At 40.5% G+C, this 17,918-nt stretch overlaps 1 protein-coding gene and 2 long non-coding RNA genes across 3 annotated transcripts in view; all 3 read right to left on the bottom strand.

The window, feature by feature from the left end:
* Positions 1 to 4,570: 4,570 nt before the first annotated feature.
* On the bottom strand, positions 4,571 to 6,957 carry LOC308322741. Its single transcript, XR_013964748.1, has 4 exons — positions 6,822 to 6,957; positions 6,520 to 6,603; positions 5,987 to 6,077; positions 4,571 to 4,839 (listed from the first exon to the last, which is right to left on the bottom strand). It is a non-coding gene; the product is annotated as an uncharacterized lncRNA (long non-coding RNA).
* A 120-nt stretch (positions 6,958 to 7,077) lies between these two features.
* LOC308322335 lies at positions 7,078 to 8,670 on the bottom strand. The gene is made up of 4 exons (XR_013964688.1): positions 8,573 to 8,670; positions 8,338 to 8,415; positions 7,623 to 7,917; positions 7,078 to 7,207 (listed from the first exon to the last, which is right to left on the bottom strand). It is a non-coding gene; the product is annotated as an uncharacterized lncRNA (long non-coding RNA).
* Positions 8,671 to 13,641: 4,971 nt separating this feature from the next.
* LOC308330248 (guanine nucleotide-binding protein G(i) subunit alpha-2) overlaps positions 13,642 to 17,918 on the bottom strand; it is a 79,879-nt gene continuing 75,602 nt past the window's right edge. Inside the window, exons 5-9 of the mRNA XM_080785055.1 lie at positions 17,423 to 17,551; positions 15,848 to 15,977; positions 15,559 to 15,712; positions 15,109 to 15,320; positions 13,642 to 14,596 (exon numbers count right to left, since the gene is read on the bottom strand). Of these exons, the coding sequence (XP_080641181.1) occupies positions 15,130 to 15,320; positions 15,559 to 15,712; positions 15,848 to 15,977; positions 17,423 to 17,551 (604 nt within the window). The 3' untranslated portion in view covers positions 13,642 to 14,596; positions 15,109 to 15,129. The remainder of the gene's footprint in view (positions 14,597 to 15,108; positions 15,321 to 15,558; positions 15,713 to 15,847; positions 15,978 to 17,422; positions 17,552 to 17,918) is intronic.

Genomic DNA, 17,918 nt, shown 5'->3' with positions numbered 1-17,918 from the left:
GTCACATGGTAATGTAGTTAGTTTCATTTTTACTGTATTTGGATATTTGTTATAATAAGTTAACAGTGTTTTGTAGGATCATGTGGAGTGAGCGGCCTAGGTTTGACCGCTGTTCCTTTTTCTTGACAGTGTTTGTATAGTTTGAGTATATAGCACAAATCAGCTGGCCGGCTACCGGAAGAGCATGGTTTCTGGCTCCTGGATTTAGACCTATAGGGATAAGTGCGGAGCTGGTTAGCTGGTTTGACCACAGTTTTATTGAAATTCCTTATTTGTACTAAAAGCTAATATTTTATAATATTTTTATGATACCTTGGAGTCCTGCATGTTGATTATTATGGTGGGGTAACACAAGTTTATCTTCTGTGCGTTCTTTAACCAAAGTAAGTACTTTATTTTAGGTGTTTAAGTGTTCATTTAGTACTTAAATAATATCTGTGACTTTGTATATTATGTTTTGTGAGTTTGTTTGTTTAATTGATAGCACATGGTCGTTTGGTGCAGGGACGTGCAGAGAGTGTTAGAGAGGCAGGTGCTGAAATCTCGTAAGAGGGCACTTTTGGACAAAAATAGCAACAATAGATCTACAAGCTTTGAACGCGTCGCAGGGCGATGCGTTGAGAGCTTGTTGAGAGCTGTAGATCATCTATTTTCAGGGCGCAACCCAGTACTCCTTATCTACTGGAGATGCGGTATACGGCATGGATTTCAAACACAAATTAGTTCAAGCAAAACGCTGCGATCAAGTTCAGGAGACTTTTGGAAAAAACAGAAACACCTTGAAGACCCTAACAGGAGGCCTCATACAAGGTTTCTTCGACTATGCATGCACCTCTTGGTACCACAGCACCTCAAAGGCCCTTAAAACAAGGCACCAGACTTCCTAAAACTTCCCTACTTGGCCTCACCCCCCGAACCCCGGCTTAGGGTCGAAGACAGAGTACAGCATCTTGCAATGAGTCTGGTCCACAAGATTCGATACACCACCAAGATACTCATGTACCTGTCCAAATACTTCCTTAATGTTAACGAAGTCCACACCCACAACACCAGAGGGAGTGCAACAAACCATGTACAACCGAAATTCGGCACAAACAATGGACTAAATTATTTTCGCTCCTATGCCACCAAAATGTGGAACGCCCTACCAACAGTCATTAAGACATGCAAATCCCTTGACTCCTTCAAATCCGCTCTCAAAGGGCACCTACGGACGGCTGCAATTCGAAACTGGCCCCCGTAAAATCTGAATCGCCTCCTCACTGTATATGTTTCTTTTCCCTTTTTACCTCCTTTATGATGAATTCCCGTTCTGCTCTTTGGCTTTATAGAAGTGTATATTTGTAAGTCTCTAAATGTTTTGATGAATTGAACAAGGTGGACCCTCTTGTAAACAAGTGTAATGCTTTATTGGGTCGTCCACTCACAGTTAACAGTCTTTCTATTGAGTTGTGCTTGAATTGTACTGTAATTCTGCAAACTGTTAATAAATATTTCAATCAATCAAAGTGCCAAGCAGGGAGGCACTGGGTCCCATTTTTGAGTCCTTAATTGGTATGACCAGGCCGGGGATCGGACGCTGACCTCCCAGTCTCAAGGCGGACACTCTAACCACAAATCCACTGAGCTGGTCGGATTCACAAGCATAAACAGTTTGAAAAAATATATAAGGAACTTAGTAAAAGAATCAGCTCATGAAAATAAAAAGACAAATCACATTGTTTTCTGATCTCTGTTGTTTTTTATGTGTTTTATTGAGGTATGCATGCCGAATTCTGCAAATCCATTCTCCACATCCAAAGGAAAACGGCAAACAACGCACACAGCATAATTATGAAGATACCCACTAATTATCAACTATTTACTATTTAGCTCTAAACAGAGAACAGTGGAAGGCAGAATACCTGAGTACTGTGACTGATCCAAAACTATAAGGAAAACATTGACAGTATAGATTCAGTCAACAAACACAGCCTTCCGATCGAGAAAGGCCGGCAGACCGCCATGGGCAGATCTGGCTCCCAACTTCCCAAGAGAAGACAGACAAGGTAGAAATTGAGAAGCTTCCTAACCACTTGCCACTGTACCAAGACATCAGAGACACATACCTCCCATAGATCACCCATAAGTATAACAATGTCAATGTGCAAACACAGCAGCAAAGATGTGTGAGCTGACAGGAGAACAATGTCTAATGGAATATAACCACCAAGGAATACAATCAAATCATTGGGTCTGCGTATCCGTGCACTGTTTACACCAATGACCTCAGTATAGAAATACTGTATATGAACCGAGCAAAGTTCTACCTTTAATTACATTTGAATAAATTGCTGCTATTTGTCACGACTCACAAAGCTAAAGCTTGGTATAAAACCTTTGTGATAAATAGCAGAAATTCAATTATATTATTAAAGGTGATCTGCTCTGCTTATATGTACAGTATTTTATATACTGAGGTCATTCGGTGTAACCAATGGTTACTACTTCTGACAGAAAATACAGGTTTTTCCCCTCTAAGTTGCAATGTAACACAGCTCTGTTTAATTTAATTGTTTTCTTTGTTTTATGAATGAATGAATAGTTTATTTCAGTACTTACATTTTCATGTTTACAAGACAGTTGTGTTACATGATCAGGTTTAGTTTTATTAGAGACAGACAGACATTTACAATAATCGTTATTTTTGTCTTTGGTATGTGTGACTGTGAATACATAGAATATATTTTATTGGTTCTTTAATTGTTATTTTATTTTTGCTTTTCAAATTTTCAAATTGCACTGTTACACTTGCACTGCCACTGACTGACTGACTGACTGACTGAGACTGACTGACTGAGTCTGACTACAAGGCAGGCCAGACACCAATGCAACTCCAGTACTCGCAACCATTATCCCCAAATAAAATGGCAGTTGCATTCTGTATTGGTGTAGACCTGCCTTAAAACCGTTTGGTTGCAAGGAGTTGGGTTCCATCCAACGACGTCGAGTCTGTGGGGGCTATGGGGCTGTAGCCCCCATGAAGAATTAAATAGCCCCTTTTAGCCCCCATGAAGATTTTCGTGGACATTTTATATTAACATTACAGATTTTCTGGGAATTATTGACCCTCTGTGACTCTGTCGCAAAATTCCGAAAATGTGAACCTCTCCGCCGGCTGTTCAGAGGTGTTAAAAGTACTCAAATGCTAATCAGGTTTCTTTTGTTTTCACCTAGCCAGGTATTATATGCCTACAGTACAGTGCCCATAGGCGGCGGGTGTGTATAAGGCTAGGGAAGGCTTAGCCTTCCCAAAAATCATGCTGGGTATTTTTTTTAAATATATATAATATATGTGCGCAGCATTATATAGAAGGCTATTGTGTGTGTGTTGTTGGTCCCTGGTGATCGGGTAGGTAGGCTATACAGCAACTGGCCTAATCAGCATATGATTGGCTACTATTGGTATGTCTGTAAAGCTCGTCCGCTTCCAGTCGCTTTGTAGCAAACAGTAGCGCGCGCTGGTTTGTTTTGGGAGACAGCAAAACGCAAAATGTATTTTCCAAGGCAAAGATAAAGTAATTCAGAAGAAGAAGCTGTGACTCGGCTGTCAGAACTCAGCACCACCACCAGTGCCCGCACGGTTCACAGTTCACACCACTGCAGCAACACTGACACGTTCAGCGGAGTGACTGCTGTCTCTGTGCCGTCTGTGAAGAGCCATGAGCCGCGACTCCCGGGAGGGGCAGCAACACCGCCGGGTAATCTACACAGACTATAGTGAGACTACACACTGACTCGAGAGAAAAGACCCATATCGTCCAAAATAGGCTAATCAGTCGTTGTCTGTGTATAGACCAATTCATTGGTAAAAGTGCTAAATAACTCATTTTTAGACCATTTGGGAAATAAATAAATCCACAGCGGCGCGATCTAAGGGTAATGGAAACATAACGGACACCCGGGTATAAATGCAATAATTTATTAACAAGAAAATAATGAATATTTACAGATATATGGCATCATGCATAAATTACAATCAACATAAAACATATTACTTTTATTACAATTTTTTTTGACTATGGCGTCTTCTCTCGTGTATCATCAGATGTCCGGCTCTCCTTGGAGGCCAGTTGGGTCAAAACAAAGTATATCACATTGTGACAGCTGTAGTGAGTCTACAGTCCACCTGCCTGCTGGCAATATAGCCTGGTTGTGATATGTAGATGTGATTGATATTTTTGTTTGTTTGTTTTTTTAAGTCATTCTATAACACAAAGTAATTGAATTTATTTTATGTATTTTATATATTACTATGTTATTACTAATTTTATGTATAACTATATTACTAATTGTATTTATTTGATGTATTACTATGTTATTACTAATTTTACTTCATGCATTACAAATTGTATTTGTTTTATGTATTACTGTTATTACTAATTTTATTTTTTATGCATTTATTTATTTTATGTATTACTGTTATTACTAATTTTATGCATTACTATATTGATAATTTAATTTATTTTATGTATTATTGTCTATATTACTAATTATATTTATTTTAGCCATTACTATGCTATTACTAATTTTATTTTATGTATTACTAATTTTATTTACTATTTTAATTTACATTTATTTTACCATTTTAATTTACTATAATCTATTTTTTTATCGTTCGTTTTATCCATTTATTTACATTATGATCTAGTTATTTATATTGGTTTATTATTTTATTGTTTATTATTTTCAAAGAGCCCTGATTGATCACATCTACATATCACCACTACCAGTCAGGATCTGAGTGACTCAGAACCCTGGTGACCTCCAGATGGAGCCACACAGGAGACCAGCAACGTCCTAAAGAAAAGAAAGAAATGCTCATTACTACTTTGTTCATAAAACAATATTGATTGAAATATTTATTAACAGTTTGCAGAATTACAGTACATGTCAAGCACAAACTCAATACAAAGACTGTTAACTGCAAGTGGACGACCCAATTAAGCATTACACTTTACAAGAGGGTCCACCATGTTCAATTCTTCAAAACATTTAGAGACGTACAAATAAGACACTTCTATATAGTCAAAGAACAGAACAGGAATTCATCATAAAGGAGGTAAAATAAACGTATACAGTGAGGGGAAAAAGGGAGTCACATGTCTTAATGACTGTTGGTAGGGCGTTCCACATTTTGGTGGCATAGGAGTGAAAATAATTTAGTCCCTTGTTTGTGCCGAATCTGGGTTGTACATGGTTCGTTGCACTCCCTCTGGTGTTGTGGGTGTGGACTTCGTTAACATAAAGGAAGTATCTAGACAGGTACATGGGTATCTTGGTGGTGTATCGAATCTTGTGGACCAGACCCATTGCAAGATGCTGTACTCTGTCGTCGACCCTAAGCCATTCCAGCCTGTCAAAGTGGGCAGGAGTGAGGTAGGTTCGGGGGGTGAGGCCAAGTAGGAGCCTGACCAGTTTGTTTTGGGAGGTCTGGAGCCTAGTTTTAAGGGCCTTTGAGGTGCTGTGGTACATGCATAGTCAAAGAAACCTTGTACGAGGGCTCCTGTTAAGGTCTTCAAGGTGTTTTTGTTGACCAGTGAGGAGATCCTGTAAAGGAATCTTGTTCTTTGGTTGACTTTTTTGATTACGTTGGTGGCCATTTTATCACCGGAAAGATTAGCCTCCAGGATGGAACCTAGGTAGGTAATTTCATCTTTACGTGTGATAACATTGTCACCAACTCTAACCAAGAAGCCATTTGCCTTGCTGAGATTACTATTAGATCCAAAGAGAATGGATTCAGTTTTTCCCAGGTGTAAAGATAGTTTGTTATCAGCGAGCCAGGTGCAGATTCTACCGAGTTCAGAGCTGAGGGCCTTTTCAACCTGCAGTTTGTTCCTGTCCGAGACTAGCAGTGCAGAGTCATCTGCGATGCAGGAACAAGTTGCAGTCACAAGCTGATGTCATGTCATGATCATAGTGTGTGCGTGTGTTGTATAGTTACCTTGCTGCCTGTGATGTAACTCCAAAGGTGATCAGAAATAGTTGCTCCATCGGCTAGAAACGTGCTCTTCACCGGCATGATGATCTTGTTCCTAAAAAAAAAGTCTATAGTCAACCCTAACTGATTACAGAACATGATATAAAAAAACACAACTAGAAGGATTTAGGCCTGTCACAATGACCTAATCGCCAAGTATTTTAGATACTTTTTTAGAGATTAGTCATAATCGTCTCCATGTTGAAAATGTTCATATATTGTCAAACATTTTAAAGAAATAATGGAAGCAACCGATCTACAAGCTCTAAACGTGTCACTTTGTAATTTTCTTCTCTTTTAGTGTATAAAGTTGTTGAATTATGCCATGTGCAGCTTTTTGTTTACAAAGCCTACAAAAGCCAAAGTTTTATTTAGAATGTTATGTTATGACGCAATTAAATTGTTACTAGTAATTTATTTGAGAAACAATTAAATCGGCCATTATAAAACCTCAAATTCCGACAGGCCTAAACGGGTTCCAGTGATGTCTACCGAACCTTCCAGCTCCATCCGAGCCTCCCAGAAGTCCTCAGCGGAAACAGGAAAGCTTCGGATCTCGGGCATCGGCTGAGATCTCCATTCTAACAAAGAACGAAAGACAGACAGACACACACGCACCCCAAATTAGCTTTGCTGTGTGTGTGGGTGTGTGTCCTGTCACAACATACACATGGACTTGCAGTAACGTTTAAGAATAGGGATTGACCGATTATCGGCAACGGACGATTATTGGCTTTTTACTATAAAGCCTATAAAAAAGCCCCAACCCTAAAGCGGTTCGTACTGTCGAGTTCCTCACCGAAGCGGTTCGTATATGTTGAGTTCCTCTCCGAAGTCCTCCAGCGTCTACCCAGATCTCCGTCCTCTGTCCTCCCATCCATCCAGGCCCAGGTCCGAAGTCCTCCAGCGTCTACACAGATCTCCGTCCTCTGTCCTCCCTTCCATCCAGGCCCAGGTCGGAAGTCCTCCAGCGTCTACCCAGATCTCCGTCCTCTGTCCTCCCATCCATCCAGGCCCAGGTCCGAAGTCCTCCAGCGTCTACCCAGATCTCAGTCCTCTGTCCTCCCATCCATCCAGGCCCAGGTCCGAAGTCCTCCAGCGTCTACCCAGATCTCCGTCCTCCCATCCATCCATGGACAGACCTGCAGATCTCTAGAGGCTCCAGCTGCGTCTGCCATTTCCATCCTGAGAGAGAAAGAAAGCATTAGCTCTACAAGCTCACAACACGTTGCAACGCGGTGTGAGCTTGTAGATCTGCTATTTTTGCTGAACGCTCCCTCAGAATAGGGATGCTGGGGTTGAAGTGGTAGTGTCATTAAGACTTTGATTAGCTTGGAAGGCTGACAGACATTCAACCACAGTGCCACTAGGAGGCATCAACACATGTACAGTCCTCAACATCTTTTGTCATTTTTTATTCAAGTGCTTCTAAAAGCAGATGAGATATTGACTCTCAAACTATTGTGCAGAGTCATTTAGATTTATCATAAAATATTTAAAACATTTGGATGACTGTAGTAAATGATGCCATTCTTCGTGCCATAACAGTACAAAAGCAGTTATCCATCCTCAGAAACAAGCCATAACTATTCCTACTCACAGCTCATCAGAGTCCTCTGAGGAAGCCCCCGGGGGGGGGGGGGGGAGCTTTGGAACGGATCTCTGTCCGGGAACATCAGCTCGTCTATCGATATCTCCATTCTAACAAAGAAAGAAAAGAAAAAAAACACACCAAATTAGCTTTGCTCTGTGTGTGCATGTGTGTGTGTGTGTGTGCGTGTACCCTGTCCAGCAGTGGCGTTCCAGCGACGTCTACCCAGATCTCCGTCCTCCCATCCATCCATGGACAGACCTGCAGATCTCTAGAGGCTTCAGCTGCGTCTGCCATTTCCATCCTGAGAGAGAAAGAAGAAAGCATTAGCTCTACAAGCTCACAACACGTTGCAACGCGGTGTGAGCTTGTAGATCTGCTATTTTTTGCTGAACGCTCCCCCCAGAATAGGGATGCTGGGGTTTTAAGACTTTGATTAGCTTGGAAGGCTGACAGACATTCAACCACAGTGCCACTAGGAGGCATCAACACATGTACAGTCCTCAACATCTTTTGTCATTTTTTATTCAAGTGCTTCTAAAAGCAGATGAGATATTGACTCTCAAACTATTGTGCAGAGTCATTTAGATTTATCATAAAATATTTAAAACATTTGGATGACTGTAGTAAATAGTGCCACTAGGAGGAATCATACTGCCATGCTATACTTCGTACCATAACAGTACAACAGATATCCATCCCAACAAGAAATATTCCTACTCACAGCTCATCAGAAGTCCTCCAGGAGGGAAGCTTTGGAACGGATCTGTCCTTCCACGACGTCTACCACGACCCATCCACCCTAAGAAAGAAAGAACGAAAGATTAATTTAAGTGACCAAGAGCCAGATATACGTACATTGTGTCCTTTCACATCATACACAAAATGTATAGAGAACATTTAAAACAGAAGCCGACCATACCACTCGCAGTAATGGAAAAGTCTAAGTGGTTTCTTACTTTGAGCCGCCTTCAGAGCCCCCCCATGCAGATTCATCCATGGACAGCGAGAACTGCAGATGTCCACCTGTAGGGGCTCCGGTTGAGCCTCGCAGCATCTGAAATGAATACATGGTGGTTATAGTCTATGAATGGCTTTGCACATCGTTGCTGCTGCCAATAGGAATTTGTGATGTCTGTGTGGCGACAATTGCTGGGTCTGTCTGTTTTTTATAATACATACAATTTATATAGCACTTTTCAAGGTACCCAAAGTTGCTTCACAAAACAGTAAAAACAAATTTATTTGAAAATAAACTAGTAACTGCTGTTCAACACTAACAGCTACATCCACGACCTCCCTGCAACAACATCAGTGAAGTATGGCTATGCAGACGACCCGATTACTGTGTCCCAGTCTGGAGCCGTAGCTCTCATGTCAAGAAGCTGGATGCTGCCCTCAACACCGGATGGGCCACCCCAAACAAACTGCCTGCCTGTTCTCGCTGGAATCACTCCAACAGAGGTCAGACGAGAAGCAGCCACGCTGGCCCTCACTGAGAAGGCACAGCTGAGTGAATCCCAGCCATCTCCTCCACAAGGTCGTCAGAGACACCACAGCACACATGCCTCAAGTCACGGTGCCGTTTGCCACAACACACACACCAAGTCACGGCGACCTTTGCCACAGCACACGTGCCTCAAGTCACTGTGCCCCTTTGCCACACAGGCCCAGGAACTGCTCCACACAACACCAGCTGACACCTCCAAGGCATCCTGGGTGAAGGCAAGACAGAGGGACCAGTGGAATACATTGAGGACCCCAAATATGTTCTTTGCCAGCACCTCCACTGCAAGGAGTGGACAACCCTCAAAGCAGAAGTGGGACATCTCGGACAGTGCCCACTGTGAATGCGAGGATCCACTACAGACTGTGGAACACGTAATGACCATTTGCCCCAAATACCGGCCACCGAATGGTGATCGTGGCTTAGGTGACCTAGACAATGACACATTGTACTGGCTTGCTGCAACAGAGCTGAAGTTCTATGGACATACGGCAGAAGATGTTTAAGAAACTTTTTTGTAATTTCTTCATTTTTTCGGCAAACCTTTGTGGCATTTAATTTATGGAACATGTGGATGTTTCTTTATTTATTGGTGAAGTTTTAGTGCCACTTGTGGCATTCTTTGAAATGTATTGACACGTTTGATATATGTTTTTGTTAGGGATGTCCGATATTATCGGCCGATAAAGGCATTAAAAATTAATAACTTAATTTTACTTCTAATCTACAAGCTCACAATACAATAAGACACATGAGAGCTTGTAGATCTGCCATTTTCAAATGATTTTTATACATTTTAAATCTTGAGATGAGAGATTAGATCATTTTAGATGAGACATTTTGCATAATGAGTAATTATTAATAATTACTTTTGGTATTTTAAGTACATTTTCTAACAAAACCTTTGTACCTTTACTCGAGTACATGTTGAATTGTAACGGAGTATTTCTATATTGCAGTATTGCCTACTTTTTTTAAGTAAAAAGTTTGAGTTATGTTTCCACCACTGGAAAAAGCCTGCATATAATATATATATATATATATATGTATCTGTTGATATCGGCAATTAGGAGTTGGACAATATCCAACACGGACTGTCGGACATCCCTTGATTTGTGTGATTTTGTCCAGCTTTTAATGAGTTTGTGGCATTTTGTTTACTTTTGTTAACAACCAAAGAGCACACCCAGTATGTATCACAAGGCTATTTCCACCAGTCAGGTGTACTTATATCTACATCTCATAAGCGGCCATGAACTAAACACTACAGATATCACAATTTGACTTTGGCAGCAGCAAGAAACGACTGATATGCAAAGCTCTTCAGCCATGGTTCTCTCTATACAAACACTCATAATGTCCACATGGACATAGCAGCCATGATGGGGTGGTTCACACAGGAGACCAGGTTCAGTGTTCCAGCAGCATCTACGGTCATCTCCATCTACAAAGAAAGAAAGACATCAGAAGCTGACCATATCACTCACAGTAATAGAAACATTTTAAAAGGATCTCTGGCTAATAAGACAAATATTCCTTAACATTATACTTGCCATCTATAACTAAAATTGTAAAATATAAACCAGTTAAATATTTTATTTCTTTCATATAATCTTTTACTACATAGGAACTGTTCCCGTCGCAGGTCCATGTGTGGTCCAGCGCTATGGAATGCACTTGCTAATAAAAAGTACTTAAAATATTGCTTTGATGCTTATATCAATTAAGCTGTTTTTGTATTAGCAAACACACGGACAGGCCTCTTTCATACTGGAGTAATTCATCCGCTTCATTTACAGACATCAGTAAAACGTGACATGACGTCCGTATTTAAAATACAACAGCAGCGCTTATTTTCCAGATCCAAACTTAGCGTTGCACAAAGCTTGCTTAATAGCGACATCAATTAATTCCAATCCACATTAAATGTCGCGCTCTGCGCGTTCATTCATCCGTATGGTATCGCTCATTTCATTAGCTTCAATAGCGTGACACATCCATTATGGTTAGATCCTTCCAATCGATCCAATTTCAATACTTGTGTCCGTATCAGAGTAAAGATTTCAACTTGAATGTAGGGACAATATGCCTTTCTTTCTTTTATCACCAGAGATATACGGTTTAACAACGTGCTCACACTTTGGGACTTGGGCGTCTTGTAGTTTACTCACTTGTAGCCGTTTGTCGATGGTGATTGATGATGAATGCATGTCACACCCCTCTCTGAGGCTAGGGTAGTATGAACAAACGGATGGCACGGCTACGCAGTTGGGCAGAGTTTAAGCAAGATTTATTAACCCCAAGTGACAGACAAGTGATAACAACAAAGGAGACCAAACGTCTGCAAAATAGAAATAAAAATATATATTCAAAACAAAGTACTGCATATCATATATAACCACATAAATCAAACTCATTTCCAAATAAATCATTATCATATGATATAAGCATAAGTATTTATAAATCCAGCCTTTTCAAATGTACATTAAATAATTATAATCTATATATATATAAAACATTATATATATATATATATATATATATATATCATAATAAACATCACAGTAATAGATCTATGTAAACCATGGTATTAAATAATAACAAAATAACATCACCTCCTCAGAGACAGCTCCTTCCCCGACCAACAGCAGCAGAGTGTGCAGACAGACTGACTTGGATATTCAGTCTCTGAGCTTTATACCCCTTATGGCCCCTCCCACTAGACTGGACCAACTGAATAGGGGTCAACATGATCCACAACATGTCAACTCTGCCTGGCTTGGCACAAAACACATTCATATACATTATATTCATATTCACATTTCAGTTGAGCTTGTAGCTCTATTTTAAAGTCTTTTTAGGTTTCCCAAAAGTCCTTTAATCCTTTGATGTCCTTCTGTGACAGGCAATCCTCCCCCTCCCTGGAAGGGGAGTTGGTTTGGCCCAATATAGAGTTCAGCTGCTTAAAGAGACAGGAATCTAGAGAGCAGTGTGTGTGTGTGTGTGTGTGTGTGTGTGTGTGTGTGTGTGTGTGTGTGTGTGTGTGTGTGTGTGTGTGTGTGTGTGTGTGTGTGTGTGTGTGTGTGTTTGTTCAGTTTGCTGCTTCTTGCATGTCCTAACAGTGCGCTTACTGAAAGGCATGTACACTAGCAGCAAACAGTGACAGGGTGGGGTCACACTGTCACACTGCAACAGGTTGATATTATGGTAGGAGTTTGTGTCGTGTGAGTGTAATGGTTTCAAAATAAACGGGGCAAACAAAACAAGAACAGGCTCCAGACATAAACTAAATAAAGGTCTCAAAAAACAGGGTTCAATAAACAAATAATAAAGTACTTTTCTTTCTGTTGGCAGAGCTGCCATTACAGCGAATCGCGATAGACGGAATCTAGATAGCCTGGGAGCTAGTCGGACATCAGTCGGGGAGGCGGGGCTGCGGGGAGCCCCCATGACGATCATCATAACTCTTCGGCTCTGGTTCCATCGTAGAAGCAAATCGAGAGGCAAGGCAAGGAGGGACAAGAGAGAGAGAGAGGGGAATTTGGAACTGCTTATATTCGTCCACTAGGGGGTATCAGAGCACTACCTTAGCCAACTTGCTCCTCCGTTCATAAAACTCTTTCTGTGGACACGGCTCCCAATGTATGTATGTATCCTATCGTATGTATTTGGTTAAAATGGGTAGGGTTTAAAAAAAGGCAAGAGTTTGCTCTGGTGCACTGGCCTAAAAGTGGGTCCTTAAAAACTGCTAAACTTCTGAAATGTATGCATGTAGATATGTATGTATGCATGTATGTGTGTAGTATTTAAAAGGGGGGCTTTTTTGTAAAAAGCCCAGCCCACCATACCTTAATTTATTTTAAAATACTCCAATACTCCAATACTCCAAGTATGTCTGTCTGTCTGTCTGTCTGTCTGTCTGTCTGTACGGCCATATTCTGTTATGTCCGCAGTAGGCCTATTATTACTATTTCAGTCGATATGATAACTTTAGGTGTACATTTCTTTTTTCAAATCTTGCCTTGCAAATCTGTCAATACACTGAAATCTGTCATATAGCCTACTGAATGACTTAACTGCTTAATTGAATAATAATAATAATAATAATAATGTATTTATGTTTTATGTTAAACTATGGACCTAACAGTATTAGCCTATTATTATTAGGCCGCCGCCTATTATAATTTATTATTTCAAGTTCAGGGCATGCACCTGTAGGCGAATTGTAACGGGGTTTTATCATCATCATATCGTCACTCATTCATTCAACATGATGATGTATGAATGACTTCCAAGTTGGACAATTAATAATGATAATTGAAGAGAATTGGTTTAGTGGTTTAGCATTTTTTCCAAGATTAGCTCCTCACAGACAATACAAGACATACACACAGACCCTGACATAGACAGCTAGGAGATATACAGTACATTTATATAAATATACACCGTATACATACAGTATATATTGTATACACAGCACACATCTATCTATAAACTGGAGAAGAAAATGATGTTCAGGAGTCAGGTGATCTCTACTTTTATTTAAATTAAATCATAATATAGGACTTTAAAGCATTTTAATATTTACCAAAAACACTAATCTTTTTCTCAATTAGATTCTTGTCTCAATAATCACTATGTATCCTTAGGTGGCATGAAGAGAAAAGTAGGCAACAGTAGGAAACAGTAGGCTACTGATAAAAGCATATCTAGGAATTGTTTGTAAACTGAAGTGAAGGCACAAACATACTGCGACAGACATATAAATTGACACTATAAAATGCTATAGAATGTTAGGTACATACATACTTTAAATATCAGTTAGAATCTTCATACTTTCCCCCTGGTTGTGAAGCAACCTTTTTTGTTTTCAACTTTTTAGATTTTTTTTTCATTATTTAGTTTTTAAATTAAATTTTGTTGGAATGTTAAGATAATTTTGTGCAGATTACACAGCTAAATATTTGCCATCTCGAGTCATGCAGGACAAAATGCGGTTTGGCTATGAATGAGGAACTTATGTAAACATTATAAAAAAGCACTTTCCTTTTTCAATCATTCTATGTCCATGCCTGTGCTTCTTTTCTTAAAAAATAAGCTGTACTGTATGCGATTAAAAGGTTTAATAATTTCAGAATCTCTAAAGTAAAATGAATGCATTTATAAAAAGTTTTCCTTTACCTCCTCTAGTAATCGAAAATAAACAAAGATAACAGAACAAAAAACAAACAAACAAAACAAAAATACAATAACAAATGTTGATTTGTGGTCCTAGCCCAATGTTAACAAGTTAACAATACGAGCAAACAGGATCAGCGATCATTGAAATTCTGCAAGGCTTGTGGAGTTCTCTCAGTCTCTTGGGTGTCTTTATAAAAAGCGGATCAAAGCAGAAATGGTGGTTGGCCAGTGCAGTCATTCATGATGTGTGTGTTCCCCCTTCTGTCTGTCTGGTCACTAGAACTGTTCAAGTAATCTGGGGAGACATAAACAATGACAACACCAGTGTTAATTATGTAGACTAAAATGATGACGAAAAGTGTTCATCGACTAACCTTTTTCAATGACAAACAAAAAATAACTAAAGCCTTGATATATAAGACTAAATATATTGACAATTTTGTCAACAAATAAAAACTAGACTAAAATGTTAGGGAGGAAGAGTGGAGAAGAGATGCAGTAGAACATTTTATGTTTGGTTGTGGGGTCACTTCACTATCATTTTAACCACTTCATCCAGCTCGCAATGGGGCACTTGAATGACACGCTGTGAGCTTGTACATCTGCTATTTTTTTTAAACCGTATAAATGTTTGGAAGATTTTGAACAAATCTTCTCTTCTGGGGGTCTCCCCCTGCACAAAACTGTTTCAGGGGGGGGGGGGGGGGGTCGTGGCCAGATACATATCATCAATTGAGAACCACTGCAGTATGCCATTTTCACCACCAGAATAGGGACGCTAGGCTTGGTTGGTGTGCTTGAGCTCACCTTGACTCTTCCTCCTCCAGTCTAGAAGAGTCCACAGTCCTTCAGGTTGTTCTTGATGATGACGTCGGTGACGGCGTCGAAGACAAACTGCACGTTCTTGGTGTCGGTGGCGCAGGTGAAGTGGGTGTAGATCTCCTTGGTGTCCTTCTTCTTGTTCAGGTCCTCGAACTTGGTCTGGATGTAGGCTTGGGCCTCCTCATACTTATTAGGGCCTGCCAGGAACCGAGACGAGAGAGGTTAGTGTTATTTGGTTTAGTCTTACACAGTTGGAGGATGAACAGAACTTGGTGTGCGGATGATATGACTGTCGGCCTCCTTCAACCAGATAGCTGAGTTTGTTTAGGGCGTGTACCACATGGTTTACTCTCTAGTCTACACTGTGACTAGGGGGTGGGAGGTGGCATTCGCCATGCTCTGGGAGTCCAAATGACGGCCCTGTCCTGCTCTCACCGGTGTACTCAGGGAAGCAGATGGTCAGCGGGCTGCGGGCGATCTTCTCCTCAAACAGGTCCTTCTTGTTGAGGAAGAGGATGATGGAGGTCTCCGTGAACCACTTGTTGTTGCAGATGGAGTCAAACAGCTTCATGCTCTCATGCATCCGGTTCTGGGGAGGGACAGACGGGAAAATGTAACAATGTTGTTGTTGTAGTTATTTCATTTTAGCCCTCATGTTATGCAGCTCTTCAGTCAGATTGAAGAGCACTTGAGTTGAATAAATGTAGTGTAGTGACAGACTCACCATCTCCTCATCCTCTGCCAGAGCCAGGTCATAAGCACTCATGGCCACGCAGAAGATGATGGCCGTCACTCCCTCGAAGCAATGGATCCACTTCTTCCTCTCTGAGCGCTGGCCTCCCACATCAAACATCCTGCGTGCGCACGCACACACACACACAGACACACACACACACACACACACACACACACACACACACACACACACAGTTGTCACAACAAGAATTCGCAAATCTAGATTCTATAAAAGTGGTTCTCAAAGTGGGGTCCAGGAAGGTTCAAGGTTCTTTGAGGGGGTCCTCACAGGTATGTAACTATGAGAGTATACAAATGGCCCACCAGCCAAACACTATGGTGAGGGCTGAGAGGCAACGCAGATTGAAGGTCAACATCTTGACACTCGTGTCTGGCTACTGTACTATACATCTGTCACTGCAGAGCAGCAGGGTCCTCTATGCACAGACTTAGTCATCTTCCCTTGCATTTATGTTGGCATTTAGGTACAGTGCAGTTGCCGTGGTAACGGGCAGCCTGATGCCAGACTGAGACGTGGAGTGGAAACACATTGTTGACTGGGATGGTGGATGACTTATTCATGTAGTCTATTTCTCGCTTCACTTTTTGATTAAAAAAAGTAATCACTAAGAAAATCATTGATAGTTGCAGCTCTATTAAGAAAAAAAAAGCAGCTTTTTCTAGGACTCTTTGTGCATTGTCAACTACGCAGGACTGGTTTAATTTGGGCTTTTAGGTCTTGCTTTTAATCAACTGACAACCTTTGCCCGTTCATTACTGCAGTGACATGCCAAAGACACCAGTAGACAGTAGGCAGCCACTTATACCCCAGCATCTGTATTCTGCTGAAAACATGCAGAAAATAGCTACAAAATCTACAAGCTCACAATACATCGACATAACATAATTTCTTTAACCTTTTTTATTTCAAGGACCCCCCCCCCTTTGATTAAGCCCCATAACTCCCATTACAGGCGTATGCAAAGGCTCAACTTATGTAACTTGGATAGCATTTTATGTAGACATAGCACTCTATAGTATACTGTATTTGTATTTTTCAATTTTTTTGGCCCGGACGTTCAAATGTCAAAAACTTGGTGCACAAAATACCATTAATAGTAGTCAAAGAGATAGTCACAGAGACAAAACAAGGTTATTTACAATATCTCGAGGAAGATCTGCTGGATCTTCAGAAAGCCACGAAACATCACACACATGATCATGATCATATTTATATGTAACACGCCTTGGTAGGATTCTAATATGCTGATCACTTCAATGACATATCGTCAATGTGTTCATAATGAGTTATAAACATAGGATGCATAGCAAGTATTACCGAAACCTTTTATTTCCATATTTCAACATTCTTTTGGTAAATGAATACTCTAGTCTACTTTGTCATTCAAACGTAGCGAAATGGCAAGAAAAATGACTGTTTCGGACAATGTTTAGGGCCGACATGGACGATATCCTTGTTTGCATGGTGGGGTAACACTAAGCTAACACAGGGTTGGTATGTTGCGATCACACAGTAGTAGACAGAGTGGAAGCATGATCTCACTTGAAGTGTAGGTCCTTGAAGGTGAAATGTGTCTCCACGATGCCGGTGGTTTTGACTCTGGTCCGCAGCACATCTTGCTGTGTGGGGATGTAGTCTGCCTTGGCTATCCTCTGCAGGTCGTTCAGGTAACTGGTGGGGAAAACACACAGACACACTTGCTTAATATAATTATTATACAGTGTGGCACTCTACATAGCGCCCGACAGACTTTACTTTTCTGATGACATCGATATTGGCAAAGCAGTTTTGCAGCCAATGTTTCCTAGTCATTAAAAAAAAGGAGAAAAAAAGTAGATGTACAAGCTTTTGACATTATTTAGTTAATGTATTCTTGCTGTTTTTGTTTTGATATAAAGGTAAATTGTGTTTATTTATCTTTTGCTTATCAGGCAATGTTCTCAAATACAAATCATACAAGATTTCCAAATTGATTCAAACATCTTGCACATGGTCTAGGACTCTCCAAAATTGGAATTGGCATCGAACCCCAAATTCT

The sequence above is a fragment of the Protomyctophum bolini genome (genome assembly GCF_963924005.1).
Source record: "Protomyctophum bolini genome assembly, chromosome: 2".
Classification (NCBI taxonomy): Eukaryota; Metazoa; Chordata; class Actinopteri; order Myctophiformes; family Myctophidae; genus Protomyctophum; species Protomyctophum bolini.
This window is presented reverse-complemented; position numbering and strand designations above follow the sequence as displayed.